We start from the raw sequence: 27431 nt of genomic DNA on the forward strand, positions 1-27431 counted from the left end.
CTTGATAGGTTCTTTTCATAGGACAGAACTGATTGTATCGAATAAAACGGTGGGATTGAATGCTAATGATGCCAGGGGCAGGATAAACACAGCTTATGTCAATGTGAACTTACCGATTTCTGCTTCTGCTTAGCTACAGCAGCATGGAAAAGAAACAAAGAATAACAAAGCATGCATGTTATTGGCTTTATCAAGGACGCAGACAGTCCACAGGACTAGAAATGTGACGTAGTGCAGTTGGGCACGTGGACAGACGCAAGCTTGGAAGTTCATGTTACCTTCTTAAAGAAGGGCATTCTTTTCTCTTTGGAGTGGGGTGACGTTACACTGTTTGCACTGGGTTTAGGGGAGCGGTGGTTTGCTGGAATATCATTGTCTTCTGCATCTAAGCCAGTAGCATCTATGTCTATAGCTATATACAGACAAACAATTCAAAAATCATCAGGTAGACAGGAGAGGAAAAATCGGTTATCAAAAAAATAAAACGAAAAGCAAACAAAACTAACCACAGTCAAAGATCTATCATGAGTGCTCAGCACAGTAAACAAAGTACAATTTCAAGGTAAAGCACATGAAGAATGTAATCAAATCAAACAGAAAGATGCTCTCATAATATCTGTGTGCTTGGACACATCAGTTTCACGCTACATCTCTCGAGTAAGATTTTTCAGAGAAACAAGTTTTTAATTTGTAGTTTTGTTTCAAATATACTATGATATTTTCCAAATCAACTGTCTATGAGTAACAGGACAGAACACCTTCACTTCTTCCCAGAGCTTAAAGCAGCTTTCAGATAACCAGCAACTACATGGGAAACCTTTATCACATTGTGCCTCTGATCTTATTGCGCTTGGTTTTGTGTGAAAATAAGGGCAGTGTGAAAAGGTTCACCGAAATCACAACAGGCACTTGAGGGAAAGAGAGAATAGAAAATCCTAAACCCAGCAACACAAAGAAGTTATACACAAGGCAAATGATTCTGGAGGGACCAGGATGGACCAGATTAAAATGATTTCACGATGATGTGAGCACCCCCGAGGCAGGCCTGATTGAAGACTAATTGGAAACCCCTGGATCCAATGATGTCCAAATGAAATGAATCTCATACAATGACCTAAGGCGCCTCCCGATGATTTGATATAAACTCACTGGATTTACATGAGAGGCAGTTGCAGAAGGGCAGGCAGACCCGAGAGAATATGCCACCGACCTCCTCATCTGGAGAATGAGGGGTTTCGATCTGTGGTTCCACATGTTTTCAACTTTATAACTCTCGGGTCCTGAAAACAGAGCCCTGGAGAATTAAGTCTCCAGTGAAAAAAGATCCAGCATCTCACTGTGACGTTTATACTGTGCATCCACGCGCGATCACGCGCGAATTCGATCCTCGGTGGAATCAGAGCTGGAAGGCATTTGAGAAAATCAACTGCAACTCTCTTGTTTTTCAAGATCGAAAAGAAATTCTCAGAGTTGAAGGGACTTGTTTTTGGTGAAAACTTGGAATCTAGCTCTTCTGCCTCTGTGATGCTGTATGACCCTCCGGCCGAGGTCCCGCCACAATCCCGGTGCCCTCATCCAATTGCCTAAGCTTCCCAGGTGGGCTCGTGTCCTCAGTGTCAGGATTCAGGAAGATATTCCAGAGCTGAGCTCACTAGGAAATTATTGTGTCCTTTAGGTGAGGTCAAGTAGAAGAAGAGAGGAAGAAATCGACTCGCCCTGGGAGAGCATCATATCACACATGTAGCTCTCTTAACAAAAACCACAGTACATTCAGACTTAAGGACCAAAATTACTATTGCGAAAGGACGGACGGCTCAGTGTTGCAAAACCTTAGCTTCCATTCCCTGTGAAACATAAGCTGCCCTGGTGCTCCTGACAGCCGCCTGGAACCTTTCCAAATGACTGGAGATCATCTGACAGGCATCACGTTATTTTTCAGTGTTGAAGTTATTACGGATATTAGATGATTCACTCAGCCTTTCGAAAACTAGGCTCTCCTGTTGAATTGTTCCTCTGCATTTGATTAGGTCGAATCTCTGGGATGGAGCGAACACCTGACATCGTTAGCACAGTGTTGCAAATGTCAGCTCTTGCTTGCATGAAGATGAGGTAAGAATGCTCTTTCTCCAGTGACAGTCATAACACAAGGAGTTAATTTCAGGTATATAGTCAGGCATACCTAGTAGGTATGCCTTTCTCTTTGCCCCATCTCTGCCTTTGCATAAGCTAAGAGGTTCCGTACGTGTTGTACAATGGAAATGTTATGAAATGTGCCTAGTGGTTTGAACTGATGCTGACGTGTATACCACCCGATGATGCTCTTCCCTGAATCTCAGTTTAGGGAGCATGTTATTCACGTCTTCCTGGATGAGATGGAAGAGGATCTGGCTCAGTTTTTCATTATTCCTATAGTATGCCTTAAGCCAAACCAAATAAGCTTCCCTTCTGGTGGTCAATGCCCATATGCTTCTACCTTTCTAGTCTTTTACGGGGCTGATAAAGGCCACATTCAAGGGACAGTCCCCTTGAGAGCCTCTCTGAAATTGAGGATGCCTAATGGCCTGTCACTGTTGACAGGACCCTGGGACGGCAAAGTTCATGAACTGAATTTTACGATTTGTCCATTGGGTTTTTTATTTAAAGGAAGAGTGGAAACGTGTAGAAAGGTGAGCTGTACCATTGCCCAGATATTCGGCTGCCCCCTCACATAGCCTGAGTCAGGTTTGAAATTTACCTGTATTTGGACACAAGGGCTCAAAATCCTAGATTGAGGACTTTGCCATTTACTCGTCCTGATTTTGGTTAACTGAAATCTAAAAGCATCTGGGTTTGTCCTGAGATGCAGAATCCTAAAACATTTGGCTACCTTCAGGACACGTTAAAGAAATGTACTGTGCGTTAAGGGGCGCCTTCAACTCTTTTCATAGTTCTGTATATACTTCATTAGGCTCAGATGGTTCTCCTGAGAGAGGTGAGATGTTCCCCTTTCTAATTTCATACTTGCATTGGCATACCTTGGCAAACCTTAGTATTTACTTGGGAAAAATTGCTTCCTTTAAAAAATAGCTTCTTTTCTTCACTAGCACGCTTTAGTTTAAAAATTATTTATTTATTTGGGCAGAGACCCTTGGGGACATTTCTTGAACTCTAAATTTAGACGTAATCTTAGACAGTTGGGTCGAGTTGAGTGGCATCTGGGGCAGAGGGTGCGGACACACATGTGTAGGTATGGGGTATGCGCTGTGCAACCAACTACTACCTCGTTCCCCAGGGGTGAGGTGGAAATTTTTCCCTTTCCACATCCTGGAGAACCTCCAGTTATATTTCCTCTGGGCAAATGCTTCTGTTCTTTAGTCTCGCAATGAGTGAGGTGAATTGTAGGTAGGGCCTCGGGAAACAAAGATGACGATGGTGACAGGAGGTCTATCCACATTTGATAGATTAGGCAGGGTTCCCTGCAGGTGGGGTGGAAGACTCTTTGTAGAATTTTCTGATGTCTTCAGTTAAGTAAGTTGTAGTATTGATACGAAAGTTATAGCAGTAGCCTGATGGACCCATTATACATTTTGCAGTTGGTTAAAATTTCCTGTTCACTTAGTCACCATGTTTTCTACTCTTGGGATTCAGAAAAGTGATTCCAAAGTCCTGTCTCTGTATAAAACTCAGGGAGTGAAGTTTACAATCTCTTTTTTTTCTTTACACTGTGGTTTTAATTTTTTTTACCAAGTAAAAATGTCAACACTTCCACATTGTAAGGCCAAGATGATGGAGAGATTGTTTTCCGAAAACAAAAATTATCCGTGTTTTAAAGAACATACTTCGCAGTTAACTTGTCTTTTTTTAAACTGAAGTTGGCTTACTATGTTGCGTTAATTTCTGCTGTACAGCAAAGTGATTCCGCTATACATATATACATATATATATATATATATATATATATATTCTCTTTTATATTCTTTTCCACTATGGTTGGTCTCAGGACATTGAATAAAAAAATCATCTGTATTATATGAAACTCTTAATTGAACTTGATGCTTAGGAATGCCTAACATCTGGCTACAAAAATGAAATGTTATTTTCCAAACACACTACTTATTCTTCAGGAAGCATGTGCCAGGTCTCGTGATGTGGCCGAAACGGTGAGAAGGCTACATTCCGGTTACAGGGAATGGAAAACCCCTCCCGGTTGACGGAAGTGGGGTTGACAGTCTGGGGCCAGAGCTGCCACTTTATCACAATGTGAACTGGCGTTTTCCCATTTCTGGAGCCTCGTGACGGTCCTCAGGACTCTCCGGGACAGTTTTGAAGACACAGAGGAAGAGTCTAAGGTTTGTATCATAATCCCTGCCACTCCACCCATTGGAGAAAGGGCATAGATAAGCCCCCTGTCGCCTGGGCACTCAGGGAACATCTACTCAGCCACCATCAAGAGAAGACATCAACCTCACACCGTACCTAAAGGATTCCGATGCTTCCTTTCAAACATATCATTTGACTTAATTTGGGGCAACTTAGAATTATTGCTCGTTGTCAGTACCTGGTTTTGGAAATCAGTACACCCTCTAAAATTATTTCTGATTGTGCTCAGATTCTGCTCACTCAACAAGTCCTCTAGTTTTTCCTAAGAAGCCCGGCATCGTCTCTGAAAGCTGCCCGCATCCAGGAACAAGGCATGATCGTCAGCAACAAGGGGGTCCTGCTCTTGAGGCAGTCAGAGTGCAACTGCGTTGTTCCTAGACTTCTTCACGGATGCATGCTTCTCTGTCTTTGACCTCGTCCCACTTCCAGTTTCCTAGAAATCCACAAAAGCTCCACTGGCCAACCCTTATCACGTTACTCTGGCTCTCAATTGCACCTCTTAGCGAACTAAGACTCTGATCATGGGTTTTCATCCAATTTGACCAATTCGTCTCCTGTGTACATAGAACTCCAAGTTCAACACGGAATGGCAGAGTTGCCAGATTGAGCAAATACAAATTCAGTTAATGAATTTCAGCTAGACGATGAAAAATTTTTCAAGTATGTCTGGTACAATATTGACTTATACTAAAAGTATTATTCATTGTTTATCTGAAATTCACGTGTATGTTGGTGTCCTTCTTCAGCACTTTGGAAAGAAAACAGTACTCACTCTTCCTACCAGCGTGGCTGTAGGTGGACATTCATGCATTTACTGCCCATGACACTGCCGGGGACCATGGTGGTGGTCAGGGCTAGAAAGTCAAATCCGCTCACCACTTTGATCATCTAAGCAGTGAACACACTGACACCGTTTCTTTTCTTTCAAAGCCAGAAAGAAAGTTGCCCCAATTGTTCCTAACTCCAGGTGGCCATACTCATTTCTGATCCCTCTGAACACCTCAAGGGTTAACCTAGTGATTCAGTCTATGGAAACTCACACAACTAGGTAAAGACGGAGGAAAGCATGAAATGCAGTATGTACTGTTCAGCACTTACTACCTACTTACCAGATGACGGAGGTGTAGATTTTCTGGAACTAGGTACTATGTCACCCAAACTGGATGATGAATTTCCTCCTGATTTACTGGAGTAAAGCAAAAATTTATATTACAACTGACACTTATTTCGGAGATTAAAACATTTGTAATGCTCAATAAACATGATTTACTCATTATGTTTTTATTGAACTTTAAATCTGTCTTGCCTCCAAGGAGGCAAAGAGTAATTTCCCAGTGGAGACTCCTAGAGTGCTCGACATAGCCGTGTCAAGGTCTCTGTTGCAAATTCAGGGATTAATTTGAAAAGGCCCTGAGAGAATGGAAGAAAACTTGGATACTTGCTGCAGTCCTCAAATTCTCTGCCAGGATCCCAGACAGATAAGAGCAAAGATTTCCTCTGCTTCTTATTTTCAAGACTCTCGAAGCAGTGTGCAAACCTGCAGGCTAACAGCCAAATGTCTTGTTTAATTCTTGTTGGGTTTCTGCTCCTTTGTCTTAGCTGGCTTCTTTTTTAGTGTACCAAGATGGAAAGTATTCAAGTTTTTACAAGCAACCTATTAAAAAAATCCCCAACAACACAGCTATGCTAAAACCTGCCAACCTTTAAAAGACACACGAGGGAACACGAGAAAGTGTTCTATGATTTAACCCTCAGAGGGTATCTGGAACATTCCTCAAGCATGGCTAAACGTGGAGGATTCAGCTTGGTTCATTTAGGAACCATCTGAACAGTGTATACTTCAGAACTACCAAATTCTATCATGAATCCAAGACACGCCTTAGTGTCTTAGAAACTTTGGGGTTAATATTAGAACGGTGGCATTTATGTTTTTACCAGTGGCCAGCATGCTAAATAATACACCACACGGCCCCTTCACAGAGGTGGATAGAAAGGAACATTTTAAAAGAGTGACATGGAATTTCAGCAAGACAGTCTCATGGCCAAATGTTTATTGTCATAGCCAAGCCAGGGTCTAGTGGAAAGAATCCGCTACAGTGTCTATGCATCCAAGGGTGATAATTAATATTCTGTAAATATTTACATGGATTTACTATTTCATGAATATTAGTATGAAAATATAAGTTCCACTAAAATACCAGTGACAGGCTGAATTTTATTGCTACCATTCTGGCATTTTAATGTGTAAAAAAGACAAACATCAAAAGCTTTAAGCAAGACCAGGAGGCCTCTGTATCTTTTTCAGGTTCTTAAAAGATATCCCAGCACGTTTAATAAGGATACCAGATGATATGTAAAAGTAATAAAAAGTGGTATTTAGAGAAGCCATTTCTGGCAGTTATACAAGAATACCCATTACCAAGCCCAGCGCGTTTTCTTCCACAAGTTTTTTTTTTTGTCTTTTTTTAAACTGCTAAGTCTAATTCCAGTTCAAACTTGGGTTTGTTTTTCATTCTCTTCGAATTTCTGTAACAGTCAAAGTATTATTTGAATTGTGTAAAATTGTGACAAACATTGCAAAGAGTTAAAATGTTCAGAATGCCAATTTGCCCTTCATGTTTAATTCTATAAAAATGCTACGTTCTTGAGCTGTTCTCCAATTCTACTGCCTTTGATTTCTGCTGATTTTTTTTATAATTTACACATCTGAGTTTTATAATACTGCTGAATTCTGAGTTTTATAATACTGCCTGAAAGTTATGCCCTCAAAACATAAGTGTATTTAAAATGTTTGGAGACAGATGTAAGAACCTCTGAAAACAAGAAGAAGTATTTTCACCTACTTAGGCAAAAGCTTAGGTAAAGAGACAGGACAAAATAAAATCCAGAAAAATCAAAGGAAAATGAATATGGTTATAGGAAACGTAAACGAGTTCCTTAGAACAGGTATGAGGTGTTACACTACTCAAATACAGATAATTTATAGTTCTTTAAGGAAAAAATGCAATAGCAAAATAACACAGCTAATACAGTAGATAAGAACAGACGGCAATAATAATAACGATTCGTTCTGTGCTTGCCTGGACAGGCCCTGGTTGCACGATTTCACAGCACATAGGCCTCTGAAGTCAAGCTACAGACAGATGGATTTTGGTTACATCCTGATTCTACCTTACTTGCTGTGCAACCTTGGTCAAGTTCCCTAAATTCTCTCAGCCTGTTTCCTCATCTGCAAAGACGAGGCCCAAATACCTACCATGCCTGTAGGTTCTTATAAAGCTAAGCTGATCGCTAATGGCTAGACCAGGGATCCCCAGCTGGGAGGCAAAGGAAACCCTGCCTTCTTAACAATTTGGCAAAATGTCTCCCATCCTACTCCTTGAGAAGTAGTTTTCCTTTCTCAGTTTGTATATGAAGAAGCAGAGAAAGATTTTATTAACTAGCATTAAGAAACCATTCTCAATACAGAGAATAGAAAAAGATACAATAAAGCCAATACAAGACTAGAAATCAAAACAATGGCATCAGATCTTCAGCGTCCTACAAGAAAGATGCCCAGGCTTTGTACATCTACACACATCTACTTTTATATGACCAAATGCATTCACAGTCTGAGGGTCCCCAGTAACCCAGGGATTAATAAAAGTCAAATATGGGCTAGAGGTCTTGAAAAAGGGAAGAATCCATCTGAACTAAAAGAGCCTGAGAGTTATAAAATACTAGTGAATGAAGATGGATGTTCCAAACCACAAAGCATCTTCTTTTTTTTTTTTTTTTTTTTTTTTGCGGTACACGGGCCTCTCACTGTTGTGGCCTCTCCTGTTGTGGAGCACAGGCTCCGGACGCACAGGCTCAGCGGCCATGGCTCACGGGCCCAGCCGCTCCGCGGCATGTGGGATCTTCCCGGACCGGGGCACGAACCCGCGTCCCCTGCATCGGCAGGCGGACTCTCAACCACTGCGCCACCAGGGAAGCCCGCATCTTCTATTTGTCTTGTTTGTGGGCACTTGGAAAAATTCTTGCTAACACTGATATATGGTCATTGACAAAGGATTTTGCATCACTATGGAAAAAAATAAGATGTAAGCTTCAGAAAACAGAAGCCTAGCTATTCACATTAAAGAAAAGACTTGCCAGTAACACATCCTTTCACAGGGAAAAGCAAACCATGTTCTTGGACTTGTCTGCAGGGGGCTCAATTTAATATTCACTCCATATGTGAGGGGCCCTTCTAATGATTCTAGCGAGGGGCAAACAATCTCAAGAATTCTAGGGAAAAAATCAATTGGCCCCAGCCTATTACATAACTCATCTAATTGCTACCTCCAGTGACAATTTACTGAGTTTCCCTTTAAGTGTTGAGCAGTGGGGCAGAACTGAAAATTGAGTTTCTTAAGTGAAAATGAAATTAAAAGACCACGAGAGCTGCTCTTTGCTGAAATCTGAGACGGTCATTTCTGAAACGTCTTCCGGCCATGCCAGGCGGCTGTGGACACCGGGATCAGTCACCGGGATTGCCCGATGCCAGAGTATGTTCAGCAAAAGATTAAACTTCAGAATTTCCTCTGCACTGAAGCCTGAATTTAATACTCTACGACCTTAGCTCTTTTCATTCATGGTCATACTTAATTGGACTCTCTCCAGAAGGGGATGAAAATGAGAGGCTGGATGAAGTGTTTTAAATGCAGGATTTGTGATGCTCTCACCAGTCTGCTTTTGAACGCATAACAAAGACTGTAGAATCCGGCAACTGACAGTACACGCATGACAGCACAGTCTGGACTCTGATGCGAGCACTCGGTGCTTTGCTCCTACCTGGAGTAGAACCTCCCTTGCTTGGCTCTCTGTTCGTGCTGCAGCCTCGTATTCTCGAGCTTGACTGGGCTTGGAACGAATCCGATTTCACAGCCTTCTTTAACCAATCGCCCTATCCACCAGTCATTGTTAAATTTCTAAACGGAAAATCAGAATTGTCAAAATCAGTGCGCAGAAGTTAAACAAATCTTCACATCCTTTTTCTTCCCCATTGACCATTTTCACTGGAGATAAGTATGGTGGCAGTGACAGCGAACTCAAATATCGCAAGTCAGGAAACCCTGTTCCCGTGTTGAGTGTGTGCTAAGAGCAAAGTATTTTCCGGGAGCTCAACAATCCCTCTCCCGCCTGACTCTGCCTTCACTCTCCTGGCCTCGAGACCTTCCTGAATTCCACTGCAGCTGCTGGCACCATGAGTAGGATAAACTCTTCTTGTTCAAAGATGAACGGGTCTTCCTGACAAGAGACTAGCAGGAACTAGGGAGTGTTACAGAGGTCCTCCTCTTATATAATCAGATTAATTAGAAGTATTAAGAGTGAGTGAGAAATATTGACATCGACATGAGATATCTGATGTCAGAGCAAAATTTACCTTTGTGCAAACAGGTGTGTAATGACCACAGTCTGGCGTTCACAAATGACTTCTCCACTTACGTGGGTGTTGGCGGTTTCTCTCTTGTGCCTGGACTATCTGTCCTAAATCTTTAGGATACGGTTTGATGTTCCTCGGCTGAAAAGTAGTTTTCAAGCCTGTTCTCGAACATTTCAAAGAAGGGTATCCACTCTGTTTTTCTTTTCCTTCTTCTCTAAGCATCAGCCCTTGGGGATGAGAGCCTAGATTCATCTAACTTCCTGCTGTAAAGTGAGATTCTAGGCATGCCATACTTCAGAAATTATCTTCTGTCTTCCCTTCCTGGCCAAACAGAAATAACAGCTGTTTTGAAAAGTTAAAGAAATGGCAGGCTCTACATTCTCTCGTCTCTTTTCATTGGCAGTTATCACCGCTTGCTCACAGCCTTTAGTGCCTGAGCAGTTAAACCGGCACATGCTCCATCCTATATATGATAGTTTGCCTCCGCTAATCCCAAACTCCCATTCCTTCCCTCCCCTACTCCCTCTCCAAGAATATTACAAAGAATATATATATGTGTATAACGGAATCACTTTGCTATATGGAAGAAATTAACACAACATTGCAAATCAACTATACCTCAATAAGATTAAAAAAAAATCCTTAGAACCGTAAAAAATTTTTTTACAAATGCTCCTTAGGAGAGACCGTCCCCCAGCTGGAAGTGCTCCAATTGTAAATTCCTGCAGGCTCAAGAAAACCTCAGACTCACACACCTAGAACACGTAAGGGGAATTTCTGGCCATTTCATACAGTGTTCTGCAAAACAGGCATTTGATAAATGTTGACTCAAAATAAACCTTAATTAAGAGTGAATTTTTCCAATTTACAGATTGAGTCACTGTTAACAAAAAGTGGAGGCTTTTGGTATGGTGGAAAAGGGATGTTCCCGATATCTGGTTCTTGCCTTGTTGGCTGTGACTGCATCCATTCCCCCTTCCCCTGCAGAAATTTACCACCAAAGAAGGAGAACGGGCAAAAGTGGCCTGAGTTTAGACCCTGCTAGCAGACAGGAGAGATCATGAATTCTAGATACTATTATTAAACCCTCCCCAGATGGTTAAACTTGGGACACGAGGGGAAAATGACACACGGTCAAGGTTAAACCTTAACACAAAAAGTACAGGTTAAGTATAAAAAAAGGATCATCTACCCCAGTGGTTCTCAATTTCTGGGTCACAGAGCCCAGGGGAGCCTTGAGGTTATTCCAAGAGGCCTGTGACTTTTTTCTTCTTTAAAAAGGTTATATTTATATTAGAAAAGCTTCAGAGGCACTGATTTCACGTGTATGTTATCCAACCGCAGCTACACGCCATGCTATTTCACAGCAATAAGAAGTAAGAAATGATGCTTCAAGGTAAAAAAATCATGTGGATAGAAATTCCAATTATTCTCCTTACTTCCTTAACATGCAGAAAATCTTTTGCTTCGAATGAGATGGCCATGCCTGGCACTGGGACGTCGTCTTCATGGGCTGCGCTATAGCTGACATTTGTCCGGACTGCAAATGCAACGGGCTTTGTCTAAAATGGGAAAAGGAAGGGAGAAAAAAATTGAAAAAAAAGAAAAAACAGCGTTCCCTCTCTTTCCCCCTCAAAGTACAAACACACACTGAATAACTGTTGTCACTGTTGTTGCTTTTCCCAACTTTGGTTCTTTATCACAAAACAGCTTATCAGTATTTACAAACCTTCGAGCGCTCAGCTATACTACCCATTTCCGAACTAGAAAAAGGCCACTGTGCTCTTTGAAAGCATTACAAGTAATGAAGGTGAAGAGGAACTACTGAAATAGGAGTTTACAACATAACAGCTTGTAGCAAATGGAAATCAAGAAAAATACACAGGATTGAAATGCCCAGTTCTTGTCTTTCAGTGAAAAAGACTTAGCCACTGCCATCTCCACCCCAAACATGTACTTTAATTAATAATAAATGGCATAATTCCAAAAGGTACAATGTTTTGGATGAAGAAAGAACCACGGAATGTATCTTATGACTACAAACACTGTATTCGTGGCGGCCAAGCATCACGAAAGCAATGACCTTTTATTCTATTACTTTTCCTCCTTGAGTTCACTCAGCCACTAAAGATGATAACGTTCATTAAGCTATCCTTCATTATTTGATGCTTTGCAAATATACAGATACATATTTGTCCTCTATCTAGGCAACACCTGTTTAATCACAAGGTGAAAAAACAGGCAAACTCAGCAACGGTGAAAAGAGGGATTGCTCTAACTGGCATTGTGTTTCTTTCGCATTGTGGGCATGTGGATTTCTTCTGAGCAGGTTCTTCCTATTCAAAGAGCTCTTCATCGGGACTGCTCATGAAGGACAAGAGGGAATTAGAACAGAAAGAACCCATCTTCACTTCCGAATCTTCAGAGTTAATGCATTCTAGCTGACTGCTGTCTGGGTTGAGGACTGAGCTCATAAGAGCCACGGAGTTACTCAGATCCATCCACAACATGTAGAGTGGGAAAGGAGGACCAGGTTCTGGACAGGGGCACAGTAGACAGGAAGTGGACTGAAGACACGAAATGCATTTCCTGGCATCCCTTACGATTTTTTATTAAAAATGTAAGAGGGGCTGCTCCTCATATGGAAATACAAAACTTAAAAAAATAGAAATAAAAGTTGCCTACAGTTCTACCACTGAAACACAATTCTCGATTGTGTGATAGTATTTCCATTTTTTCCTGAAATTAAAAAAATTTTTGATTCCCATAGCTATAATCATAATATTTTACCCAATTCGTACCCAATTTTTACCCAATTCTTAACACAGTTTTTATTTTTTTTAGGGCATCATTCTCTATTTTTAACAAAAATAACTGAGGGCATATTTTGAAGACAGGGCAGAGCCACTTATCATGCATCTGGTTTTAACAGATGATAGACTTTTAAAAATCTACCATTTAGAAAATGACCTCAACCATTCAACACTTTCTGGTGACGTCTAGGTTTAAAATTTTTTTCACTATGATAAATATTCTGCTTTGAAAAATCTCTGTATGAAAAGCCTCTATTTAGAATTCTTTCCTGGGGACACATTCCCAGAGGTAGCATGAGCAAGCCATGGGTTATCAAGACCTTTTAAAATTCTGTTCCAAACTACTGCCCAGATGAGCTGTGCCATTTTAAACTGCAAGCAGCAGTATAGGTTGGTGCCTTTTTCCATAAGATGCAGTCTTAATCAGACTCAGTTTTACTACTAGAAATAGCATTTTCTTGAGTATATTGATCCATTATTCAAGAGAGTTTCTGATCCCAAAAGTATAAATCCAGGATTTTTTTCTATGACATGATCTCTCGTCTCTCTCACGGACCTTTTAAAAAATTTAAAAAAGATAACAGAGTTTAAGTGTAGCCTATATATATAGCATATATATATATATATATTTTAAAACTACTGGAAGACATAAATTTTAAATGTACAGCTCTGCAGAGTATCCCATGAGAATCTCTTGTCTTTTATCCAAAGACCAACTTTTCAGACACTAGAGTAGGAAGAGGGAACAGTGAGAAAAAAAAAATAAAGGGGCGGTAAAGTTAGCCTATAATAAGCGGGGCCACAGATAATGATTTTACGCTCTTAGATTAAGACTTCAGTTCAGAACGTGGAATTCCCTTCTGGGCTCACCTCCTATAGTCGACCATGCTCCCCTCAGACACGGAATCGGCTTTACAGAGCATACGGGTAGGAGAGAAGCAAGCAGAAGCCCGTCCCTCAGTGTCTTTACTTCAGGAACTATATTTCTAACTTACAATGTAGAATAGACAGAGTGGAGGGAAGATAAGAAGGCTTATCAGCTGGAGAGAAAGAGGCAGGATGCTGACCAGGGGGGATCAATGGACGACGTCATTTTTGAGTCACCAAACTCACTTCACCTCCATCTAGCTTAAGCAGCACATCTATGATATGGAAGATATCATCTACATCAATTCCACTCATGTGGGTTCAAGAACAGAGGGTTTTAGATGAACCTGGATTTGAATGTTGATTTATTTACAGGGAGCGTAGTCTGAACAAATTCCTTTAATCTCATGGAGTGTGTTTCCAAGGCTAGGCTACTGTTTGGTACATAGAGTGAGCTCAGTACATGAGCATTTTCTCTAGACTAAAAGAACGACCGTGCATACATGAATGTTTCCCAATAGTCACGCATCTATGAAGGCTCAGCACGTGGTTTCCTTGGTGCTCTGCACTGTAACCCACCTCACACCAAACTAGTTAACACAGGTTAATGCCTGCCATGAGATGCATGCTAAACCACGCTTACATTCGAGATATAGCCAAGAGTTCTCTCCAGCATGGACTCTCTCACGTTCTCTCAGGTATGAGAAATGGTAAGGTTTCCCATATTCATTTTGCTTATAGGATCCTCTCTACTTGCTGTGTCCGATCTGTCTAGTTCTGATTTTCTTTGTTAGTCCTCGGACACAGAGGCTTCTTTTTCTTTGAAACCAACCTTAGGTCCCAAGGGAACATCCCTCCTAGACTCTTTGAATTTTTAATCCCATGAAACTATTTTTTATCAGACGTATCCCGATTTAAGTTGACATCTGCGTTTTGGGCCGACTCTACGCCCAAGTCTTCATGGGACTCTTTCCTGCCGTCATTCAGGGCTCTCCCCCGTGGCTGCCCCTCCCTGGCTCACGTTCGGTCTGGAAACCTGCCGTACTGTTTTGGTTTTCCAGTGTCACTTCTCTAATCAGGGCCCTGGGACCACTTCCCTCTCATGTCGTCCGTCATAACAATTTTTGACTCTCATGGACGCTCAGGGCATTTATTTTTTGAGGCCAGTGGCCATTTACTCTCTTTTTTTTGCTCCCTTATTAAGATAAAGCAAAGTCCTGAGAAGCAAGAACAAGTAAGAGCTAAGAAACCTTGGGTCCTTACAGAGGCCACACGGGAACACCAGGTCAGAGTGGACCGTGGTGACTGACCAGAGCTCTAACACGTGCCAGGACCCAGAAGGTGTTCTGGGCACTGAGGGAAGCGAAGTTGGTCCAGACCCCAGGACTGAAAGTAACTGCGAGCTCCAAGCAGTGGGTTCTGCCCCAGGTCATAGGTCCCCCCCTTCAAGAGGTCCTTTGTTCACCCTCTAAAACTCCAGGGCTTCCCAGGTTTGTCTGAAAGGCCTGATCATGGCTGGAGGGGAAGAAAGGCAGAAAACGTCAATAGAAATATGACGCGCAGCCCTAGGCAGGGTCCCATCAGGACTGACTATTGTGAATGGTACTTAAATCCAAATTCAGATTCAGATCTAGATTCATCTGACTCCACAGAATCATTAGGGTCCCGAGGAGACAATATGACCGCCTTAATTCCACTGTCTTTCTTTTCAGTCGACTCCCTTCATATCCTGGGAACCTTATTCTCAGGCCAGTGCTCTAGCCGGAGTCTGTTTTGCTCTCTCCTTCTACCTGGGTTCCTGGCTAACTTGTCTTGTAGCCGTGGAGGACCGGATACGTGATGGAGAGGCACACAATTCTATCAGCCTTCGCTTCTCCCTCTCCTGTGCCAACGAAAAGGGGAACAGATTGGTTCTCTGCCTTTTCTGGTACCTCCCATCCAGTATACGCTACGTAGCCTCAGGGTGGCTGGTAAACCACCTACCTGTACTTGGTAGTCTACCTTTTGACACAGAATTAAACGCTCGCTGCCACTTAGCTTGTAGACTCAAGTGCCAATAAGTACCAACTTATAGAAGAGAAGCATCTCGTTATCCGCACAGTCATGCAAAAGTGCTTTAAAAACTCTAAGGCTGTGTCATTTCACCCTGGTGTCTGCAGTCTGTTTTCAAGTAACATTTCAGAAGAAGGCAATGAGTGAGTGACACAGGTGTGTCATGGGACAGCAGAGTGACGATGACCAAAGACATCCTCACTCTCCTCCTCCCGGTCCTTCTTCGTCTTGGACATGGCACGATTTATGATGAAATGATAAAAGCTACTACTCTGGATGTCTGTGAAGTGCTGTGCTGGGTATTATGCACAGCTTTTTGCATTTAATTTAATCCCAGCAACAACCATTCCTCCCAGGTGAGGAAGCTGAGGTTCAGAAAAACTCCTCCAGGGCCACAAGCAATGGAGGGGATATTCAAATCCGACTATCTCATCTGAAAGCCTGAGTTCTTTCTGCAGTCCTCGCCTGCTTTTCATTCAAAGGGGTACATGGATGGCAATGTTTGAGCATTTAGATGTCTGTGTGAAATCTGTGAATACTGGAAAGTAATAACTTACAAAATTCTACAAATTGTTTGGTACCAAAAAAAGGTAAAAATGTAGGCCTCAGTCTGCCTTGTAGCCTAATTTAGTCCACTTTTTCAAATGTAAAACAGTCAACGAGCAGTGTCACATGTTAGAACTCCAGGCATGCATTATAAAGGTCATGTATTGCTGTATCTTTGCCCTTCAATCGGTTTGTGGTCCAGTAAATCGTAACAATATCAAATCATGATTTTTATTTATTTAGATGTGACTTTTCTTTTTTCACGTCTCTTTTCCATAATACATAAAGCTCCCTTTCATTCAAAGAGGGCTGAGATAGTAAAATACACGTGGTTTCATAGTTTCTAAAAATGCCACCAAGGCTGCTGCATTGGGAGAATTAAAGCCCTCAGCTACTACAGTCCTAAAAAGGTGAGGAAACGTCACTCCAAGCTCCTTACGGTGAAATGTTTCGTGGGCTAACTTTAAGGGTTTTTGAGTAGCCTGAGAGTTATTTGGGAACATTCCAAGTTGGCTTAGTCCGTTCATGACTCTTGGTTTATGGTTCTCAGGATGGACTTCATTTGATGGATGACTGAACTTACTTACAAATACAGCAGGAGGCGGCCGAGGGTGCTAACCACCTGCTTTCCTCACCTCCCTCCTCCTTCCGACTCCAGCACCACTACAGTCTGGCCCAGCAATGCCCACTGAACCCTCCCAAACTCTCCTTATGTTTCTGCTCTGACTCAGGCCCTCTAGCCCCCATTCTGACCCTCACCACGCTGCCACTTGCTCTACTCTGCCTAGAGATGGACATCTGGGCTGGTCATTAACAGACGTGCAGGGGACCCCATCTGGAAAGTTCGGGGGGGATGCTTGTAGACAGCTCTGGGGCCACATGACTTGCTGTTTCTCACAACCCAAAGAAGTTCCATCAGCACCACGGAGGCCCGGCCTATGGAAGCTCATAGGCTCCTGTCAGAGATACGTTTGAAGTTTATAGCAGGAACCAACTTTATCTTTATTTTCTCACAGTCTTCTAGAATCACTAGACCTAAGGCTGTCAGAAAACAATAATTGTAAGTAGGAGATAATTAACTTAAAAAATCACTTTGGATCCAGCAATTCCACTTCTGGGCATATATCCAAAGGAAACAAAAACACTACGCTAAAGCAATATCTAGACCCCATGTTCACAGCAGTATCATTTACAACAGTCAAGACAGGGAAACACCCTAAGTGTCCACCAACAGATGAACGGATAAAGAAGACGTGAGATATACATACATACACACACACACACACACACACACACACACACACACACACACGAATATTATTCAGCCACGAGAAAGAAGGGAATCCTGCCATTTGCAAAAGCATGGATGGGGCTTCCCTGGTGGCGCAGTGGTTGAGAGTCCGCCTGCCGATGCAGGGGACGCAGGTTCGTGCCCCGGCCCGGGAGGATCCCACGTGCCGCGGAGCGGCTGGGCCCGTGAGCCATGGCCGCTGAGCCTGCGCGTCCGGAGCCTGTGCTCCGCAACGGGAGAGGCCACAGAAGTGAGAGGCCCGCGTACCGCAAAAAAAAAAAACAACAACAACAAAAAAAAAGCATGGATGGACTTTGAGAGGATCATGCTAAGTGGAATAAGAGAAAGACAAACCCTGTGTGATCTCACTTATATGTGGAATCTCAAAAGCGAAACAAAACAAAACCCCAAAATTTCTGGTCGTGAAGTAAGATAAAACAAATTATCACCAATTCACGGCACTCGAGTTTTCTTCCTAAACAACGACTTAATGAGTTAAGAGGGAAGCTAATCATCTTAATGGATACAACAAATGTTTACCTTTCTTTCATTTATTAAAAATGTGCTAATGAATGATGGAATACTTACTGTTAAAAAGCAAAATGAAATTCACTCAAATAAGAATAAGAATAGAATTCTGATCATGATGGATAGCTACTGAATTTTCATGCATCGATTTCTTCATTTCTTAATACAGATGCATTTTGATATGCTGAATAGCAAAGTGTCTTTTTCCATTTTCATTCGGAGGTCATTAATAGCTAATAACATACAAGGAAAATCCATAATTTGTTTTAATGTCTACAATGGATTGTCTTAAATATTAACTACTCCCAACTTATAGTATTTTCTTAAAGAAATTGAAAGAAAAATGTAAAGAATTTAAATGACCCAGGTTCCTATTATGAGAGACTACAGAAAAGAGAGCTTAAAAATCTAATGAGATTTTGATCCATTTTCTTGCACATAATAATTTCTTATAAAACTTGCTATGCTTTTCTATGATTTTTTTTTTTTTTTTTTTTTGCGGTACGCGGGCCTCTCACTGTGTTGCCTCTCCCGTTGCGGGGCACAGGCTCTGGACGCACAGGCTCAGCGGCCATGGCTCACGGGCCCAGCCGCTCCGCGGCATGTGGGATCTTCCCGGACCGGGGCACGAACTCGTGTCCCCTGCCTCGGCAGGCGGACTCTCAACCACTGCGCCACCAGGGAAGCCCATTTTCTATGATTTTAAATGACTCAAATGAGAGTACAGCCATTGAGTCTTACAATGGAAATACTCAGAGAAAGAGAAGGTGAGGTACTTTCAGGAATAAGGTCAGAGCTATCTGCTTTATTTATTACATATTAATACTTGCCAATCATTGAACTTTTTGAAAATTTTTGCTTAATTTATTATAAAGTGTCAAGGGTAGTCTGAGAATTCTTTAATAGTAAACCAAAGAAAACCACGGTGATAAAAAGAATGTAACAACCAATTACGTGTCCTGCTAACTGAACACTAAATCAGACTGAATAAGCAAATAGTCACAGATTTGTCATAAGATAAAATTTATACCGGCAGTTAACTGATTTGAGAAATTCAAATTTCTTGTCTAGAATGGATTCACTTAATGAATATTTATTAAGCACATGCTTACTATCTCCAGTTCTTATGCTCACATAGCTTAACTTATATTCTAGTAGAGGAGCTATCAAAAGTAAGATAATTGATAATTTCAAATAGTGAATAAAGTAAAACAAAGTTTTGTGAGTAGAGGGGAACCACAAGTGAAGGATGGATTGGCAATGTGAAATGGGGTGTTTAAGGAAAGCCTCTTTTGAGTTCTCAATGATCTCTTCATCCATCCATCCATCCATCATTTATGTTTCAGGTACTGTTTTAGACAGTTGGGCTACATCAGTGACCAAAAGAAACTGAAATTCCCTGCCCTCTAAGAGCTTAATTCTAGACGGGAGAGACACATCATAAGTAACAGACATAATAAACAAAGTATATAACATGTTAGGAGGTGACAAATTCTGTGGAAAAAGGAAAAGAAAAACAAGGTAAGGAAAGCCATAGTAGCAGATGACAGGGCAGGGACAGTTTCACATGGGAGTGGAGGTGGTTTGCCTTGAGGAGGTAACATTTGGACAAAAGCATGAAGAGGTGAGGGAATGCAGGGTGCCTGAACTGTGGGCAGAGGGAAGAGCCAGTGCTGAGGCCCCAACATGGGAGCAGGCCGGACGGGCTGGGAGAGGACAAGGGGGTCAGAATGGCTGAGTGGAGGGGACCAGAGAAAGGAACAAAAGATGAGGTCAGAGCTCTCAGGTGATGCCTGGCTTTGCAGCTCAGAGTCAAGACTTGTGGCTTTTGTTCTAAGTGAGATGAGAACTCACTGGAGGCTTTCCAGCAGAGGAGTGATGTGGTCTGGCATGTTCAAAGGGCTATGATGGCTGTTGAACTGAAAAGAGGCTTTGGGGACTTTGAAGTGGAAACAGGTGAATCAGCTGGAGATGCTTACAGTGACCCACGTGGAGAGATGACGGTGGTTAAATCAGGGCAACGGTAATGGAGGTGGAAAAAATAAATGGTCCCATTCTGCATACATTTTCAAAGTAGAGTCAACCAAATTTGCTGATAGATTTGATAAGGGCGTGAAAGAGAGTGAACGACGATGCCAAATGTTCTGGGTCTGAGTGATTAGAAGGATGATGTACCCATCAAGTGATACGGGGTGGGGGTGGGGGGCGGGAAGAGGGCTACAGTGCTCAGAAGGCAAAAATAAAAAATTTTACATTTCTTTTAAATTGAAGTATGGTTGACTTACGACATAGTAGTTTCAAGCGTACAACACAGTGGTCTAATATTTTTATAGATCACACAAAAATGTTACATGTTTTGAACATGTAAAGTCTGAGATCCTATGAAACGTCCAAGTAGAATCTGGAAGAGGGCTCAAGGTCTGAAAGGTTGACAGAAAGATCTGGGCTAAAGCTATAAGGTGTCAGGGACTTCCCTGGCGGTTCAGTGGTTAAGACTGCGCTGCACTTCCACTGCAGGGGGCACGGGTTCGATCCCTGGTCAGGCAACTAAGATCCCACATGCCACGTGGTGTGGCCAAAGAATAAAAAAATGGAAAAAAAATAAAGTAGTAAAGTCTTGGGCACGTTGATGACGTGGAGATCAACGTACCTGGTGGCACTCCAACTACAAAAGAGCCTCAGCTACAGAAGAGTGGAGAATGACTGCTAAGACCGTGGTTTCCAGGAAGTGTCTCAAGGAGCAGGGAGTGGCCAGCTGTGTCAGATACTGCTAATGGGTCAAGTAGGATGAGGGCTGACACCTGCCATGTGGGTTTCACAACCTAGAGGTCGCTGTTGACAAGAGCCCATTCAGATGCTTGCTGGGGATGAAAGCCATATTGGAGTTAAAAGAGTTTAAAAGGAGAGGAATTGGATACAGTTAAGTATAGACCATTCTTTTAAGGAATTTTGCTATAAAGGGAAAGGAGAAATGTGATGGGTGGTAGGAGAAATGAGTCAAGATTCTTTTCATTTAAAGTAGGAGAAATAGGCTTCCCTGGTGGCACAGTGGTTAAGAATCCGCCTGCCAATGCAAGGGACACGGGTTCGATCCCTGGTCTGGGAAGATCCCACATGCCACGGAGCAACTAAGCCCGTGGGCCACAACTACTGAGCCTGCGCTCTAGAGCCTGCAAGCCACAACTACTGAGCCTGTGTGCCACACTACTGAAGCCCATGTGCCTAGAGCCCATGCTCCGCAACAAGAGAAGCCACTGCAGTGAGAAGCCCGCGCATCATGAAGAGTAGCCCCTGCTCGCCACAACTAGAGAAAGCTCGCACACAGCAATGAAGACCCAACGCAGCCAAAAATAAATAAAAATAAATTAATTTTAAAAAAAGGTAGGAGAAATAACAAAAATCGAAGCTGATAGGAATGAGTAGAGAGGAAAAAAACACGATGGTGTAGGAACCAGTGGATAGAACTGCTAGAGCAACGTTTCCGCTTTGGCAGGGGAGACAGCGGGATCCAGTGTTTAAGCACAGGACGTGGCCTTAGACGGAGGCAAGGAGGCAGCATGAACAAGGGCAGATACCAGCTATGGAGGTGATGGAATGTCCACCTTCCCAGTGGAACAGGAAGGTGGGAGTAAAGACAGGGAAGAAGGTCTTAGAGGCTGAGAAGGGAGGAAAGAACTCAAGACAGTCATCCACGAGTGCGGAAGATTAAATGAACAAGGGAAGTATGGTGAGCTTGCTCGGCAGTATTAAAGGCCCGCTTGAGAGTCAAGGTCATGGATTTATAGTAAGCCAGCCACGCCATGTGGGAATGTCAGGAACGTCATCAGAGAGGTAACGGGGTTAAGCCATCATCCTTCAGCTTGAAAAGATCATGGCCTTCAAACTACCTTTTTCCATCTTGCTTTGATTCTTCTGCAGCAATTTCATAGAAATGCCTATTACACTCTATAGTTTGATACAAATAGAGTCTATATATTTGGGAGCATTTTAACCTACTTTCCTGATTGATCTCTCAACCAGGTTATAACCCTTTTCAGGTAAATGATTTATACTCCTCTTTATTTTTTATGTCAGCCTCCAAGCCTTTACCACAGTGCTAGGTATACATTAATAACTGTTAAAGGACTCATTCAAGGGATTGATTCGTTTCAGTTAGAGGAATCAATTATCAGGAGCTATCCAGCACCTACTCTAGGCAAAGTTCTGCTACCATGGCTCCAGGGCCCACAAAAATCGAATGGCTGAGTTATTACCGTAGTAAGGTTGACCTCATCAGGATTTTGTTTTATATGATTAACACGCATGTATGTAAGTGCAAGTGTACATATATATTTATGAAATTGAAAATAGCTCTATTAATTAAGAATCAAGCAAAGGAGCAAATATTTAAAACAAAATTTGAAATAGTATCATCCTAAAAGCTACTGAAATGACTTACAATCTCTATATAAGTTAAATTTATGTGTGAAGCAAAAAGATAAGCATATCTGTTCTTTTTTTTTTCTTTTTCAGTAGATGATTAAAAAGTAGATAAGCTCTTACGAAAGTGTTTTGGGGAGTGAATAATGGTAATTTAAAAAATATTATACCCACCTTAAAAAGCTAAATTGAAATACAACATTTATGAATGCTGAAATCAAGGTAGTACTCAAAGTTACAGAATCAACATGCAACATGAAGATTAGAATAATAGTGACATATAGATCTATCTATCTATGTAGAGAGAAACACAGCACCCTTCCAATTTGTTTATCAGAGAATTCTTCACTTGGGATCTGAGGTCTTCAACTAAGGTTTATAAAGGATTAATTACCAGTCACCAGGGAAAGCAAGCATCCATGGAAAAATTTACCAAAGGAGAAACCTATACAAAGAAGAGAGACTATCTGAGATTTTGGTGCTACCTGCTATCATTTAGCGTTAGCAGAGCGTTCTCTTTCAGCAAGAGCGTACTGGGTTCATTTCCCCCGTGGAGCTGTCTCTCCCCAGAGCAGTGTCTTCAAAAGGCATTGCAACTCTTCCAGGCCACTGGGAAAGAAACCAATATGGCGAGAAAGTGCTTGATTTTATTTATTCTGGGTTATGAATATCTGTCTCCTTGCCTTAGAAGAAAGGTGAAGTCATTTTCAATCAAGTCAGCCTCTTAAGAAGAACAGAACTGTTTATATTTAATTTTACTACTGATCAGTCTTACCAAGCAGGATAACAGTAGGTCTCAGGTTATTTAGGAGCTAATGGTATAATTCAGGGGCAAGCAATTTTTACTTTAGGCATGTTGTAAAAACAAAACAAAACCCCAAAGCCCAGATGTGTTTTCCTCTTCAGTCGTCGTTATGGACTCAGTGTTTGATTAGAGAAGGTCATAGGGGTGCGGCCTTAATCCAATGGGATTGGTATCCTTAGAAGAGGAAGAGGAGACACCAGAGACGTCTCTCTGGGCGCACACAGAGGAAAGTCCATGTGAAGATGCAGGGAGAAGGCGGCCACCGACAAGCCAAGGAGAGAGGCCTCACCAGAAACGGACCCTCACCAGAAACAGACTGTGGTCAGAACTGTGAGAGTACCAGCTTCTGCTGTTGAAGCCACGCAGACTATGGTATTTTTATGGCAGCCCAAGTAGACTAAAAGAGTTACCTTCACCAAATCAATATGATGGGTCTATATTGCTAATGAAAAACACAGGATTAATCTATATTATTTTGATATCAAAGTCATTCACAACCAAAGATTACTTCTTTATCCAAAATTCCTATAAATGTTTCAGAGAAAATTAGGAAAATGTCAAGTCAATAAAAATTCACTCCTTTTTTCTAACATGTTTACTTAGCATCTGTTTTGTTTAAAATCCAGCACTGGACACTCCAAAGGACAGGATGCTACAGGATACAGGGTTTCCTTCCTTAAGCCCACTGAGACGCTAGTCAGGGAGCTTATGTCTACACCAGACCAAACAACTTCAGCTAAGAGGTGGCTGAGTTCAAACAGGCGTGTTTACACTCTTTGGCTACTGTGTGGTGACATCGTTTGTGCAGCTGCTGCTTCCAAGTCCTGAATAACAGCCTCACATTCCCATTCTTTCTCTTTGCTTATCTGTTAGATTTCACACACACAGCTGTCCCATTTCTTAGCTGTTTTTCCCTAATTCATACTAGTTCTATTTTTCTGAAAGTGCAAAAATTTAAAAAACAAAATAAAAAGCGTGGTGATGTACGACCACCTCAACAGGGACCAAGCACAACATTCTATGAAGCACTTCAGTCCACCATGGACAGCTCAGCAACATCCAGAACCTCTAAATCCAAGTGGTTTTACGTGTCGCCATCATGGTCCTGCTCAGTGCTTTTGTTCCACGACAAGGATAGGAATGAAACAATTAAGAGGAACCAACAGTGGTATCCCTCCCAACCTACTGCACTGCATTTATTTATTTAATTTTTCAACATCTTTATTGGAGTATAATTGCTTTACAATGGTGTGTTAGTTTCTGCTGTATAACAAAGTGAATCAGCTATACATACACATACATTCCCATATCCCCTCCCTCTTGCGTCTCCCTCCCACCCTCCCTATCCCACCCCTCTAGGTGGTCACAAAGCACGGAGCTGATCTCCCTGTGCTATGCGGCTGCTTCCCACTAGCTATTTTACATTTGGTAGTGTATATATGTCCATGCTACTCCCTTACTTCGTCCCAGCTTACCCTTCCCCCTCCCCGTGTCCTCAAGTCCATTCTCTACATCTGTGTCTTTATTCCTGTCCTGCCCCTAATGTCTTCAGAATCATTTTTTTTTTTAGATTCCATATATACATGTTAGCATACAGTATTTGTTTTTCTCTTTCTGACTTACTTCACTCTGTAGGACAGACTCTAGGTCTGTCCACCTCACTACAAATAACTCAATTTCATTTCTTTTTAAGGCTGAGTAATATTCCATTGTATATATGTGCCACATCTTCTTTATCCATTCATCTGTCGATGGGCACTTAGGTTGCATCCATGTCCTGGCTATTGTAAATGGAGCTGCAATGAACATTGTGGTACATGACTCTTTCTGAATTATGGTTTTCTCAGGGTATATGCCCAGTAGTGGAATTGCTGGGTGGTATGGTAGTTCTATTTTTAGATTTTTGAGGAACCTCCATCCTGTTCTCCATAGTGGCTGTATCAATTTACATTCCCATCAACAGTGCAAGAGGGTTCCCTTTTCTCCACACCCTCTCCAGCATTTATTGTTTCTACATTTTTTGATGATGGCCATTCTGACTGGTGTGAGGTGATACCTCATTGTAGTTTTGATTTGCATTTCTCTAACGATTAGTGGTGTTGAGCATTCTTTCATGTGTTTGTTGGCAATCTGTATATCTTCTTTGGAGAAATGTCTATTTAGGTCTTTTGCCCATTTTGGCATTGGGTTGTTTTTTTGATATTGAGTTGCACGAGCTGCTTGTAAATTCTGGAGGTTAATCCATTGCCAGTTGGTTCATTTGCAAATATTTTCTCCCATTCTGAGGGTTGTCTGTTCATCTTGTTTATGGTTTCATGTGCAAAAGCTTTTAAGTTTTATTAGGTTCCATTTGTTTATTTTTGTTTTTATTTCCATTTCTCTAGGAGGTGGGTCAAAAATGATCTTGCTGTTATTTATGTCATAGAGTGTTCTGCCTATGTTTTCCTCTAGAAGTTTTATAGTGTGTGGCCTTACATTTAGGTCTTTAATCCATTTTGAGTTTATTTTTGTGTATGGTGTTAGGGAGTGTTCTAATTTCATTATTTTACATGTCGCTGTCCAGTTTTCCCAGCACCACTTATTGAAGAGGCTGACTTTTCTCCACTGTATATTCTTGCATCCTTTCTCAAAGATAAGGTGACCATATGTGCGTGGGTTTATCACTGGGCTTTCTATCCTGTTCCATTGATCTATATTTCTGTTTGTGTGCCAGTACCATACTCTGTTGATTACTGTAGCTTTGTAGTATAGTCTGAGGTCTGGGAGCCTGATTCCTCCAGCTCCGTTTTTCCTTCTCAAGATTGCTTTGGCTACTCAGGGTCTTTTGTGTTTCCATACAAATTAAATTTTTTGTCCTAGTTCTGTGAAATATGCCATTGGTAGTTTGAGAGGGATTGCATTCAATCTGTAGATTGCTTTGGGTAGTATAGTCATTTTCACAATGTTGATTCTTCCAATCCAAGAACATAGTATATCCCTCCATCTGTTTGTATCATCTTTAATTTCTTTCATCAGTGTCTTATAGTTTTCTGCATACAGGTCTTTTGTCTCCTTAGGTAGGTTTATTCCTAGGTATTTTATTCTTTTTGTTGCAATGGTAAATGGGAGACTTTCCTTAATTTCACTTTCAGATTTTTCATCGTTAGTGTATAGGAATGCAAGAGATTTCTGTGCATTAATTTCGTATCCTGCTACTTTACCAAATTCGTTGATTAGCTCTAGTAGTTTTCTGGTAGCATCTTTAGGATTCTCTATGTATAGTTTCATGTCATCTGCAAACAGTGACAGCTTTACTTCTTCTTTTCCGATTTGGATTTTTTTTATTTCTTTTTCTTCTCTGATAGCTGTGGCTAAAACTTCCAAAACTATGTTGAATAATTGTGGTGAGAGTGGACAACCTTGTCTTGTTCCTGATCTTAGAGGAAATGGTTTCAGTCTTTCACCATTGAGAAACATGTCAGCTGTGGGTTTGTCATATATGACCTTTATTATGTTGAGGTAAGTTCCCTCTATGCCTACTTTCTGGAGGGTTTTTATCATAAACGGGTGTTGAATTTTGTCGAAAGCTTTTTCTGCATCTATTGAGATGATCATATGGTTTTTCTCCTTCAATTTGTTAATATGGTTTATCATACTGATAGATTTGCGTATATTGAAGAATCCTTGCATTCCTGGAATAAACCCCACTTGATCATGGTGTATGATCCCTTTAATGTGCTGTTGGATTCTGTTCGCTAGTATTTTCTTGAGTATTTTTGCATCTATGTTCATCAGTGATATTAGCCTGTAGTTTTCTTTCTTTGTGACATCTTTGTCTGGTTTTGGTATCAGGGTGATGGTGGCCTCATAGAATGAGTTTGGGAGTATTCCTCCCTCTGCTATATTTTGGAAGAGTTTGAGGATAGGTGTTAGCTCTGCTCTAAATGTTTAATAGAATTTGCCTGTGAAGCCATCTGGTCCTGGGCTTTTGTTTGTTGGAAGATTTTTAATGAGAGTTTCCATTTCAGTGCTTGTGATTGGTCTGTTTATATTTTCTATTTCTTCCTGGTTCAGTCTCAGAAGGTTGTGCTTTTCTAAGAATCTGTTCATGTCTTCCAGGTTGTCCATTTTATTGGCTTACAGTTGCTTGTAGTAATCTCTCATGATCCTTTGTTTTTCTGCAGTGTCAGTTGTTACTTCTTTTTCATTTCTAATTCTATTGATTTGAATCTTCTCCCTTTTTTTCTTGATAAGTCTGGCTAATGGTTTATGAATTTTGTTTATCTTCTCAAAGAACCAGCTTTTAGTTTTATTGATCTTTGCTATTGTTTCCTTCATTTCTTTTTCATTTATTTCTGATCTGAT

The 27431-nt window shown here is 41.4% G+C and overlaps 1 protein-coding gene across 3 annotated transcripts in view; it reads right to left on the reverse strand.

Annotated features, from left to right (window-relative positions):
- The window catches only part of CACNB2 (calcium voltage-gated channel auxiliary subunit beta 2), a 405285-nt gene that overhangs the window by 33096 nt on the left and 344758 nt on the right, over positions 1-27431 (reverse strand). For 2 of the 3 annotated variants that reach the window (XM_049706555.1, XM_004278620.3), the window contains 4 exons: positions 11206-11328; positions 9175-9311; positions 5469-5545; positions 279-412 (listed from right to left, as the gene is read on the reverse strand). In XM_049706555.1, the coding sequence (XP_049562512.1) occupies positions 279-412; positions 5469-5545; positions 9175-9311; positions 11206-11328 (471 nt within the window). Of the gene's footprint in view, positions 1-113; positions 134-278; positions 413-5468; positions 5546-9174; positions 9312-11205; positions 11329-27431 lie in introns of all 3 variants that reach the window. The other variant, XM_049706556.1, reaches the window with a different exon arrangement.

The sequence above is a fragment of the Orcinus orca genome, chromosome 2 (genome assembly GCF_937001465.1).
Source record: "Orcinus orca chromosome 2, mOrcOrc1.1, whole genome shotgun sequence".
NCBI lineage: Eukaryota > Metazoa > Chordata > Mammalia > Artiodactyla > Delphinidae > Orcinus > Orcinus orca.